This window comes from Battus philenor, unplaced genomic scaffold (assembly GCF_028537555.1).
Source record: "Battus philenor isolate CCGP_79_NKW_IND1 unplaced genomic scaffold, ilBatPhil1.0.hap1 SCAF_18, whole genome shotgun sequence".
Classification (NCBI taxonomy): domain Eukaryota; kingdom Metazoa; phylum Arthropoda; class Insecta; order Lepidoptera; family Papilionidae; genus Battus; species Battus philenor.
In genome coordinates, this window is record NW_027181680.1 from 11,528,290 (window position 1) to 11,540,878 (window position 12,589).

General features: G+C 34.6%; 1 protein-coding gene across 1 annotated transcript; it reads right to left on the reverse strand.

The window, feature by feature from the left end:
• Positions 1–795: 795 nt before the first annotated feature.
• Positions 796–10,078, reverse strand: tipE (temperature-induced paralytic E). The gene is made up of 3 exons (XM_068763625.1): positions 8,945–10,078; positions 3,034–3,078; positions 796–923 (listed from the first exon to the last, which is right to left on the reverse strand). The coding sequence occupies exons 1-2, from the start codon at positions 9,910–9,912 to the stop codon at positions 3,051–3,053; spliced, it is 996 nt and encodes a 331-aa protein (XP_068619726.1). The 5' UTR covers positions 9,913–10,078; the 3' UTR covers positions 796–923; positions 3,034–3,050.
• Positions 10,079–12,589: the final 2,511 nt, after the last annotated feature.

Genomic DNA, 12,589 nt, shown 5'->3' on the forward strand with positions numbered 1-12,589 from the left:
AACTTTTCAGAATAATAATATATTTATTCTAATAATAACAAAATTATTATGCCCGTAAATAAAGGAGGCGTTAAATTCTAATTTTACCGTATATGGTTCGTAACGATGAACACTCAGAGTATTATTAAATAATACATTAATGGTAATTTTACTTTCAGCACGCGTGCATTGACATCGACCAGCGTAATAGCGTGTTTTTTTTATTTCATATTTTATTTTATTATTATCATAGGAGTTAAAAACCTTTTTTTTTACTTACCTAATAATGGTATAAATTATTTTTCGTGACAACATTCTCTATTACAAACACCACCAAAATTCATTAATATTGAGCAATAATTTATAAAATAAAACATTTATTGTATACATCATTCGTTATGTCAAAACGCCGCCATCTTGTTTTGTTTTGGCGGGAATTTATGATCGGTAACATGTCCCAAAAACTTATGTATCATGTTTCTTTTTAAAATTTAATAGAATTATCGAGTTCTATAAAGATATAAAGTTTTAGAACAGACATTTACAAAAGTTTGAAAAGTCGATATTGTTTACAAAAGAATGTATTTATAGTTTTTTTTTAAAAAAAGAGTTATTTATAAAACAATAAATATTCGTAAAGATTTATGTTATAATATCATTATCACTCAATAATATTTCGAAATAGAAAATACATCACGAAAAATTATGCAATATATTATTTTTTTTTAATTTCACAACGCTTCATAAAGATTTTCATTCGTTCGTAGGTGGTGTCAGGCGGGCTGCATTCACGACCATATTTAAGCGAGTAAGCTTATGACCACAAATCGTATGCTAATTGCATTTTATTCATCAAATCTCATTGTTTATTAGTTCATCTCAGTTCGTGGTGCACTTTGTACGACCGGTCCAAACTGAAGCCGTATCTTCAGGTGCCCTGTCATCTGGAATGAAATGCGAATTTACATTAATACATTTAGATTAATTGAATCAATAGATTAGTGGAAAAGTTAAAGGCAAACCAGTTTGTTATGTGCAAAAAGTAAAACATTAATATAAACAGGGTGATGTATTACAGGTGTAAAAGCGTAAAAAGTGGATGTATAGCTATTTGCTGTCAAATAATATAAGGTACACCCTATACAAAAAACATTGGTTTCAGAAATAATAAATTACATAATAATAATATAGTAAGAAAAGGCATTTTCAAAATTCGAACTATATATATATACTATTAATGTTTGACAGAATTTATACTGCCCGAAGTTGCCAGTTTGTCGTTGTTCAGCCAAAAAAATATAACACATTTCTGAGTGATCATTTAACACAGTATGATTGGAAATAGGCGTAACAGCTTTAAAGCTTCTTGCTAACAAATGAGCAACACATTTAAGCCTTTAAAGTTTTTACACCCCTATTGATTTCCCTGTACCAAAACTTTGTGTAAAATTAAAAAAAATCCTGATACACATGATCTTTACAACCGTATAGTTTCCTTTTTTACGTAAATTTGTTAAGATTACTAGTAACATTGTAGTCAATATTTCGTATTTTTCAAAAAGTGAACATAACATTACATGTTTTTATATAAAGGTAATACAGTATAGTTAGCTATCGGATACATATCACCTAAAGTTAGAGCGTTGGTATAATATAGAAAGCACTTTTGTATAGTCCAAATTATTCTTCTTGAGGATTGATAATTTTATAATAGAATTTAGTGAATATTCAACTTTCTTTACATGTTTTCTTTAATTATTTCAGCCGCAGGACATTCTCGCAAAGATTTCTAAAAATACCGATTCGCAGACACCTTCATCCATCGTGCGTGGATGTCCAACTGCGCCAGCCGGAGAGTGATCTTTACTCCAGAACCTTCCTCAATGGCCATCTGATTAGTACAGTTGACTGTTTTGAAATACATATACTATGATTAAAATATAAGATGAAATTGATGTTTAAAAGTCCTGGGTATTAGGAACACAAGTATTTTTTTTTCATAGGTTGATAGGATTGTCTATAACATTTATCAAAGGTCTGTCTTTAGTTAAAATATCATTTAGCTTAGTCCAAACCATTTTGAAGGATGTTTTGTGTTGCGCAAGTCTTGATTTCCGCCGTATTCGCCTTATTTGTCTCCGTGCGATTTCTGGTTGTTCAGCAAACTCAAAAAGCCAAAACGGTGACGCCGTTTTGATATGATTGAGAAGGTAAAAATCAAATAGAAGATCTTGTAGGCTATACAAGAAAGAAAATAGTCTGACTGTTTGGACGACAGAAAAAATCGTTGGAAAAACTGTGTTTTATCTGACGGGTTTTACTATGAAGGTGATGAAATTGATTTAGAAGAATAAATAAAGAATTAACATGTTATAAATAAAGTTCACTTTACTTTTTGATCAAAATATTATTTGTATAACATATATATTACTATCAGGGATTTCAGGGAAATAGAAATATGATCCCGGTATAATTCCGATAGATACTATCTTAAAATAAATATAACTTTAACTAACTAAAAGCGTTTATGGAAGTTAATCTTTGAGAAGCGGTCTCCATAGTATTTACGCAACGAAATAACTTTAAGCGAATATGTGTCCGATCTCTATTAAACATTAAATTATTTCGAGTAACTTGTAGTGCTGTATGATTTTATGATTATTATTATTTTTGAATTAAAAAGTATTTATTTAGGTTTTAAAAAAAGTGAGTAGAATTGTATTTCCTTTCGTAACGTATTTTGCCTTATCCACCATCCATTTCAGCCGCAGGACGTTCTGCATCCATTGACCATTTAACATGAAAGCCTTGTGGCTGAACGTCTTCCGTTGCGTTTGCCTTCTAAGTTATTCCGATAAGATAAAACGTAGTCAATCATATGTAAGCATCAAAAATCAACGCATTAATAAAGCATCAATCAAAATTGAAAGTCCAAGCAAATGAAAATGTAGTGTCACATTCAATTTTCTGTGCATTTTATTAGTGGTTTTATAATGCTCCGTGATTAAGGACTTTAAGCGTATGGTAATAAAGCTCAAGCCTTTTTGGACGTACCTCTGCGGGATATCACATTAGGCGTTGACGAATGATGACTTGGTCCTGTTGAGACAATGTTTGTATGAGACGTACTTTTGTATGGACAATCAGTGTTGACTATATATAATTTCTGTATTCGTGTATTTGATATATAAATCAGAAATATTGGAAATTATATAATATACAACTGTAGTGAATAGGCTAAAATAAATGTCGAAGTAAAAACACGTAAAATATTTCAAATCTTTATTGATCGTATTCCATTTAATCAATATTTAAATATAATGTCTGTCATAAACAGAGATGACATATTTCTACTGTCTCTAAGTGTTTAAAACACTGATAAATACCGTTATACAAGTTAAATTTGTAAATTAAATTTACAATATTATTATTCAAGTAGGTACTTATACGCAGTTTAAAAAAGTCGATTATTTTAACACTGTATATAATAAGCTATCACCTGCTCGGAATGCTGATCTGTTGAGAAGAGCCTGCCAGAAACTGAACAGATGCTCTTTTAAATGAAATTTAACAATTTTAATGCGTACATTATAATATAGATCATGTAATTGGTCAACAAACAAGTTTCACGCAACTCAACTAAAGACTCTTGACTCTTGTAATATCATTATTAATATATTAATACGCCATGCTCTACCTTAGTCTTTCTTAAACTCTTACGCCCTCTTATATAACACATATTTTTCATATTATAGCGAAAGAGTTAAACTCGTGTCTAGTCCATTTTAGAATTGCCCCACTTAACATTCAAATTACTCCCCTAAGGGGCGTTCCATCCACGTGAAACACTACGTTACATCGTCACAAAAAACTACATGGTGACTGAAAAAAAATCTATTCTAACAAGTAGTAACAAGTAGTAGTCTTCAAGTGGCGAAAGCGATTTTAAAGTAGTTTACCAAAAAAAAAATACTTTCACGTATTGCCTTATTATTGTCTTATATCTCGTCTGATATATTATGTCAATTACTAGTTATTTTGTAAGGTATTATGTTATTCTCTTTGTGTGACTTTTTTATGCGGTCCCTATCTACCGCACAAAAACGAGATTAAGTTTACTTTCAGTAATTCAAAGAATCTTCATAATTTGTTAGCGAAAATCACTTTGGGAAAAATCGTCATTTGCCTTTGGCCTAATAAGGTAGTTGTACAAAATCACATACTGTATTAGTACATATTCTCACACGCTCGTACTGGCAGTCTAAACTCTGTCTTGGTTAAATCTGTTAAAGCTATAAGAAATATCTTCAAGCTAGTTATTTATTCATGTAACGTTACAATTATAACATTACATCGATGAAAATATCAAAAAGTTTTAAGAAAGTAAGTTGATATTTTATAGACCTATAATACCTTTTATGTATAGTCGTTTATACGAAGGCACAAGGTCATACAAAGAGCAATAGAGGGAGCTATTCACGGAGAGGTAGCCGCAGAAGAACGAAGGTTACCAATGAATCCCAAGAATAGCTCATTTGAAGTAGTAGTATGTGAGGCACATTGCTTGAGAAAACGGTGATGGTAGAAGCCGAAAGGTTCTCTAGTTCACTACGAACTGGTAGACGTGCCGTGGGTTTTCTCTGTATTGCGGAGCACTCGGCCCTTTTCGCCGCCCATAAAGCGGACACACGGATCAACGCCAGGACACACGCCTCACATCAAGCCCCAGCGGTCTCGATGCACATATCATGCAATACTCACCTACACATGACACGGCGGCTTCCGCCTAACCCGCGTTCAAGCGAGGGCGGTCCGGAGAGGCCCGTGTCTCTCCCGACCGCCGAGTAGTCCTCGCTTCGTGCTACATACTCGACACCCCACTCACTACACTATACACCTACACGGTTATAGTTCTTCGTGTAGACGTCTTCGTCGTAACTGAGGTACGATCCCCGCGTAAAATATTTAGTCCGTGGACCTCTGTTTCCACGGGCTCAATTTCGATGAAGCTGTACAAAGCCTAGATCGGCTAGCAGTACAACATCTAATATATCAAATGTCAATATGCCGTGGGTAGGCCCTCTAGGTTGACTGACGATATAGTCAAGGTCTTGGAAAGTCGTTGAATACGGGCAGCGCAAGATCTGTCATCGTAACGATCTTTAAAGAAGGCCAATGGCATGCAGTAAGCGTCTATCAGCTGAAACGAGATGTATCAGGGACTATCTATGTACCAGGGACTATTTACATTTACCGTCTATTTTTCTTACAAACAATAATTTGCTGAAGTTATTTATTTTTCTGCGACATGACAAAAATATCTCAAGACTTGATGACATATTGTGTAGAGCCCAACCCCAGTCTTGTGTTGGGATGAATTGAAGAAAGACTATTGCGATTGTTTCATTGAGTATAGTTTTAAAATGATACAACGAAGGAACCCAGTTTTCATGATGTCCTCTTTCGATCCTCCACTATGAGCCAAAGTTCATATTCGCCAATAATTTCTATCTGTATATGAAGCAAATAGAGAAAAATTTATCTTCTATAATATAACGAAGATTTTGTCCACTCAACCCGTATGCAAATGCAAATACTTGGCAAAGTATTCTTATATTTTGATGACCAATTATAAAATAATCTTACTATTGCCAAGTTGCATTAATAAATAAATATTTTTATACTAAAACTAATAGACAAAATTCTATTTGGAAATTTTCAATCTGTCGCAATATCTGAGAAATGTTATCCGTTTCTTGTTATGGACATTTTTAATCCGTTCTCCATTTCAGTCCATTTAGGCCTCCCCCAAAGATATTTATGAGGGGATACACCATAATCGCCACGCCTGGCAGGCGGGTTAACGATGACAGTATAGTATAGTACGCAGAAGATGCTGCTGCCCATCCTTTGGAAACTTGTTAGTGAGCAGTGGAAATTTTATAGGATTAATGCACAAAGTGAAAATTATTTACAAAATTGTGTTCCAAGACTTGAATCTGCGACCTACGATCGAAAGTTCAGTCTTCTATTGCTGGGTTACCGCTGCTACTATTTTTAATACGTATATCAAATGAGAAGAAAACTTGGGTTTCCATCCATAGGCGTAGGTGCCTTCAACCTAGATTCAAGTTTTTAAGTTATTTTGCACAAAATCATTATAATGTATGTCATTAATTTTTTTTCTCAGTAATCATAATCATTTGGGAATCTGAAACGATTAACTAAACTGCAATCATCTTCGTGTATTTCACCCCCATCCAAAGGTTGTCTGGTAGAGATCGCCTCGAGCCTTAAGACGGCCTCTGATATCATATGAGTTGTTTATTTTTTAATAAATGTTTCTTAATAAATATCCAAGAATTTAGTTATTGGTAACACTGAGCGTATATAAATCACTAAGGAGTAGATGGCAAGCATTATTTTGTTCCACTTTGAAGATTCCCGGAAATATTGAGCTCGATATTGGTCTTGCAACGTATGGTACGTTGCAAATTCAATTTCACTCGTTTCTCAAGATTTTATTCATAGACCTTGTGGTATTACGCCACTAAATATATGGTATGTCTAATATATAATAATGGATTTATAATTGGACGTTACTCTTGTAAAACAGCGAAAAAAAAAACTATTTATCAAAAAAAAAAACATGTAAAAAGTTTTTATATACCTTACAATGACAAAATTTGCCCGTGTGTATTTTTACTGACAGAAATGTCTAGTATCCAATAACAGCAAATGTTTGTTTATTTTAAAATGGTAACTATTTTTGAAAATATACAATTAAACAAAAAAGATGTTAGATTATTTAAATCCTTCGCTGAACACCATATATAAATAAGAAAGAAACACGACATAGGTCTTTATACAAAAATTAATGAAACATTTATTACGGATTCTTTAGAGTACCCTGTGATAAAAAAGTATGGTGAATCTGTCATTTAAAATTCCTAGGTTGGTAAGACTGTTCGTAACCTTTGCCTCAAATGTTGTAATATCATTTGGCTTAGCCCAAATCATTTTGAAGGATATTTTGTCTCAAGCGCATCGTCTCTATTGGTGCAAAAATCGCTTAATTTTTGGAAAAAAAAACCGTCAAAAACGGGCCAAATTCATTCCACGACCACAGTATTCACCCGATTTGATTCTGTGTAACTTCTGGCTAATAATCAAACTCAAAAGGCTAATGCATGGCTGCCGTTTTGACACAATTAAGGAGATAATAACCGATACAAAGATCTTGAAGACTATACCGGAAAAGACTGTTCCGACTGTTTTGAACACTGGAAAAAGCGATGGACTTTGGGGATGAAATTGATTCGGAAGAATAAATAAAGAATTAACATTTTATAAATAAATTCCCTTTACTTTTATAACACAGTAATATAATTTTTATCCAATAATGTTTTTATTTGAAAGAGTACAATGTTAAAAAATAATGTAACCTTTATGAGGATAAACCTTGAACGTATTTGTCAAATATGTTTACACATGAATGTGGGACAGAAGTGCCTATTAAATTCGTGAACTCGGCTCTTAATTTATTTATGGGGATCATGTTCACTAATTAATCATAAAACTTGTGACAGTTTACATCGATCTGTAGAAAAAAAGTCAAAGTAACGTACCTAGATGGGTAAAGGTACCGGAAAAAGTTTCTTTATCTATAGATATAGAGAGTGCCTCTTTATAGATACAGAAGTCTAGTGAGATGCCCTTGCTGCTTATTGGGATTAGCTTGGATATTTTGATAATATTTTAAAAGTTATTGAAAGGAAATTTCTTTCAATAGAAGAATGAACAAAAATTTTAGATGTACATAACATATTTCTACGGAATTAGAACACAGAATTTATTAAACTGTAATGTTATTGAATACCAGATAATTGCTATTCTTGTATATGTATCTATTGGCTTGAAAATACTGCAATTGCTCATATAACTCTGTACACTTTGACGCGTATTATGTTATGCGATTTCATGTTTCTCATGTAACAAGTTGTAACAACTATAACGGAGGAATATCTCTTGTGATATTTTTGTTTTAGTTCTTAGTTTGATTCTAATAAAATGTACTATTTTAGTTCGTAACTTAATATTTAATATAAATGGTTTTAACCTCCTTTATTGATTAAAGTCAAATGTGAATTTGTAAATAAGATCATTCGGGTCTTTATAAACGATTTCAGCGAGACTATAAAGCTTAAAATATAAAATAATGAGCTGTATTCCATTTCCTGATAGTAATTTTCTGTTTTATCTTATCTGATAGGCGCCCACTAAAGGGGATAGATCTTCCCCAAAAATCACTAAGATCACCTGTCCTGTGCTACCCACATCTACCGACTTCCTGAAATGTTGACTGTGTAGTCGTGGGAAACCCACCATGCCACGTCTGCTGGCTCATGATTACAACTCGAGAACATTTCGGCTCCATCTAATATATCACATATATAGACACATTCGAAATCATACTAAAACTTTAGAATGGCCTGTACGAATGAAGCTTGACTTCTACGTTGGTCAGTTTAATTAGTGTACAAGGTACTAATTTAATACTATTATTCTAATCTAATGGTCCTGAACAACTTTGACATTATGTTAACCAATTTCAAAATTTTAAATTTTATTTACTTATTTATCTTTCTGGGATTTCTCTTAGATCATTTATCGAAGAATATTGCTATTATTTTTACTTAAGTATCAAATTCACAATGATTTTTCTGAGATGTTTTTCCTATAAAAAGTTTTCAATAAAATTTAATGGTAATTTTTGCTACTAAATGCCACTTAGTGTTAGTTTTGATGTTAATTTTACTTTTGATACCTTTTAAAATTACTGAATAGACGTGATAATGTAATTTTGTGGTATAGATGGAGACATTGATATATATAATATCGTGTATATGAGTAGCTTATTGACTAATATTATGGTGAAGTAAAGTTAATTTTAATATCCACTTACCCAGACAGTGAAGCAGAATTGGAAATAGGAGGGCTATTGGACTCAAAGCCTTCCTTCGGCTTCTCATTTGCCAGCTGCATTTTCAGCTGGTGACCGAAGCAGGCAAGATCCTCTCTGAAGGTGTCAGAGCCAGGAGTCGTGGGCTTGCCGTCGTCCCCTGTGGCCATCCCTTCAGCGTCGCTCTGCAACGGCGCCTGCTCTGACTCCTCCTCCGTATTGTAGATCTTAAAATACGCAAAAGTCAAGTATATCACAGAAATTATGAAGGATGGTATCGGTATGGCCATCGCGTACACGAGGTTCAGCGTGTTCTGCCACATGTCCAGGTCGGTGATGACGAGGCCGGGGTCCACGCGGCTGTAGTAGCATGTGTAGTTGGTGCCCAGCGGCCGGTATTTTCCATAGAATATAGTACAGTTGAGTATTGGTGGATAACCGCATCCCTTCACGTTTGGAAAGAGTCTTGCCCCGGTAAAGTACCATTCGGAGTCGTTACCCATGAGTCCTGTGGGTATCACGTCGGGGAGCTCCTGGTCTTCCATCTCCGGGTAATTCTTGTCGATCGTGGCCTCGTAGCTGTTTTCGTAGTCGTAATCCTTCCTCAGCGACCTCTCAGCCCTGATCAAGTTCTCGAACTCCGTGGACGTTACGTTTGGATACTCTCCAAGTTTGTAGTTGACACGTATTTGTGTGCACTCGTACAAGTCTTTAGTGCAGCCTTCCCTGCAGGACGCCCAGGTGCAGTTGCTCGCTCCAACCAAATGTTTGACCTGTGCGGTGACACACAGCGCGCCCACCGGATCGAATTGCATGAATATCGTAGTGAATGCCGGTTCTATGACGAAAGGCACTAAGAAGAGGAAGGCAAAGAGGCTGAACGTCGCGAGCAGTACGAAAGTCGCTGTCGTGTAGAACAGAACCTTCTCAAGAAACGTAGGGGGGATCGGTAGCTTTTCTTCCTCGGCCATGTTGGCGTGCGCGCGCTAGAAGCGACCATATCGCTTGTTTCAGCTCGGCCGTGTCATTTCATGTGAATTTGTATCAGTCTTCAAACACTCGATTGGCTCCTTGATGTAGTTATAATTCTCTTCGAGACTACAAATTTACATTTTTGTCTGTGGCTTGTCGGTGGTTTTGGGGAAGGCGTAAGGGGTCGGACTGCGGAAAATACATTTTTTTTTTGCTTCGTTTGTTAGATATTATAAAGTTATTGATTATTCCTAATACGCTTTAATGTTAACTACGAAGACAGTATTCTAGAAATTATTTTTATTATTTTTATGAAAATAGTTGTATCAACTAAATAATACCAATATAAGTTTTATAAAAATATGTAAGGCGGTGCTAATGGTTGCTATTTTTATAACCATGAGATTTGTTTAAGAATCATAAACTTAAGCCTCAAAAAATAATTAGAACTGTAAATACGTAAATAAACTCTTCACTGATTTGAGAAGATGCTAGTCTTGGAGTATCAGACAACATTAACCCTTAAATGCATATTGTTGTTTTTAAACAACATACTAAAAACCAGAGATAAAATTGACCTTCTTTTAATTTTTTGTTAAATTTGACAACTAGTTCTTATTTGTGAACTAATTTTGTACAATTTTTAATGTTAGCACTATCCAATATTTATGTAAGTATTGAAAATAAGTTAATTTCAAATGTCACTTTGAAGAAAACTTTTCTAGTGACGCGAAACTAAGTTTTGTAGCTGTGTTTGGACTGATAAAATATCATGTAAGTATATAATATATTTTTATTTGCTTGATTATATCTTTAATTACATGTTTACGTTGTAAAACATTGAAAATCACTTGATGCTACAGTCGAATAGGGCGAAATCTGGTATGTTGTAGGAAAACTACAATGCGCATTGCTTGCTAAATAAATGCATGTTTGGTGAAGGATTTTTCTTATGGTTTTAACTATGCCGCGATTACTAGAAAGCAAAATTGGTTGGTCAAAAAGATGGTTCAGACGGGTGAGACTCCGAAGTAGAGGATGAAGGTCACTATTATCAAATCGCTCGAGATGTTCTTCGAGACCTTGAATATAGTGATGACAGTGAGAATGTCCAGCCTGATGAAGTGGATGCTGATCCTCTTCTCGTTATCGACAACGATGAAAATATGCCAGACCCTCCTATTTTGGAAGCCGAAGATGCAGCACCCCAGAGTAAATCACAAGGGATTCCTAGACGACCTCTGGTTTGGCGAAAACGAAACCTTGTTACTGCTGAAGACAGCCTTATTTTTAGAGAGGAGAAACTCAGATAACAGAAACATTGATCTCTTGTAACACGTCGTATGTTTTTTTTTACATTTAATTTTACATCAGATCTAAAAAATAAAAATGTAGAACATAGTAACTTATATGCAGCCCAGAAACAAATCTACTACTGCAAATGGCGCTAAACGTGGTCGACCTAGTGGGAGCACTATACACAGAGAACTTGTAATAAAGGAGTTCCGAGGACCAGCTCAAGCAATTCCTTTGAAAGACGTTAGATTGGATCAGACATGTCATTGGGCAGTTTGTCTGGATAAGCAGCAGCAGGTGCAAATTCCGAAAATGTTCAGGTTTTACATTCAAAATGTGCCAAAAATGTCGTGTATCTTTATGTGATACGAAAAAAAGCAATTGTTTTTATAAATATCATATTGAAGCATAAATATTTCCTTCTCAAAAACAATATCCACTCTCATTTTACCCATACTTGCAAAATCTCAATGAATGCGCAATGTAGTTTATAAACAACATTCACATTATTGCAAAAAAAGTATAGTAAATTCATGTCTAGATTTTTTTAATGATTTTTCCTACGCTGTAATACATGTCTATTAATAAATATATTTTTTTCAAATGTGAAACAAAAATCGTCCATTTAAGGGTTAAGTGCCAACAACATAGCCTGAGCTTAGCATTCTAATTTGAATAAGCTTGTGTGATAGCCCAACGGTAAAGAATTGAGTTTTGTGATCTAGATCGATTCTCTAGATACAATCTCCCGAATTCCCGCTTCTCACAAACAAGATTTCAGAATATGGACAGTACTGTCTTTTGCACACCATAATACTGCACTGCGATCATCACCTAGCCTGCCAAGTGTGGCAATTATGGTATATCCCCTTTGATGTCTTTGGGGGACACCTATGCCTTGCAGTGTCTAAACTATAACTTGATCGGTTGCTATTACGTCAGCACTAGGAAGTGGCGTAAGAAGCTCTAGAAAACTGTACAAAAGGTATATGCCTAGTACCTGTAGAGGACCTTTATTAGTCCTACATACCAAATAATTTATTGATAGTAAGAAAAGGACGCAATTATCAGCGAGCTGGCGGGCGGTGCACTTTGTTGCACGACTAGCACTGCATGTGCGGAAGTGGCTAAATATTGGTCCTTTTCTTACTAAGGATGGACTTCCGCAAAATAACGCCTGATTCCATTAAAAATTCATTGATACTTTAAACCTACATCTCGATTGTAAGGCATTTCTTAATTGCTTTTTAAGCAATTGCCATGGAACACGTGTGGTGAACACATTTGTTGCAAAGTTTATTCCTATTATGAAATTAATTTTCAGAGATACATTTCTCTCACATATATTACCTTAACTACGCCTATGATCGTGTATCATCT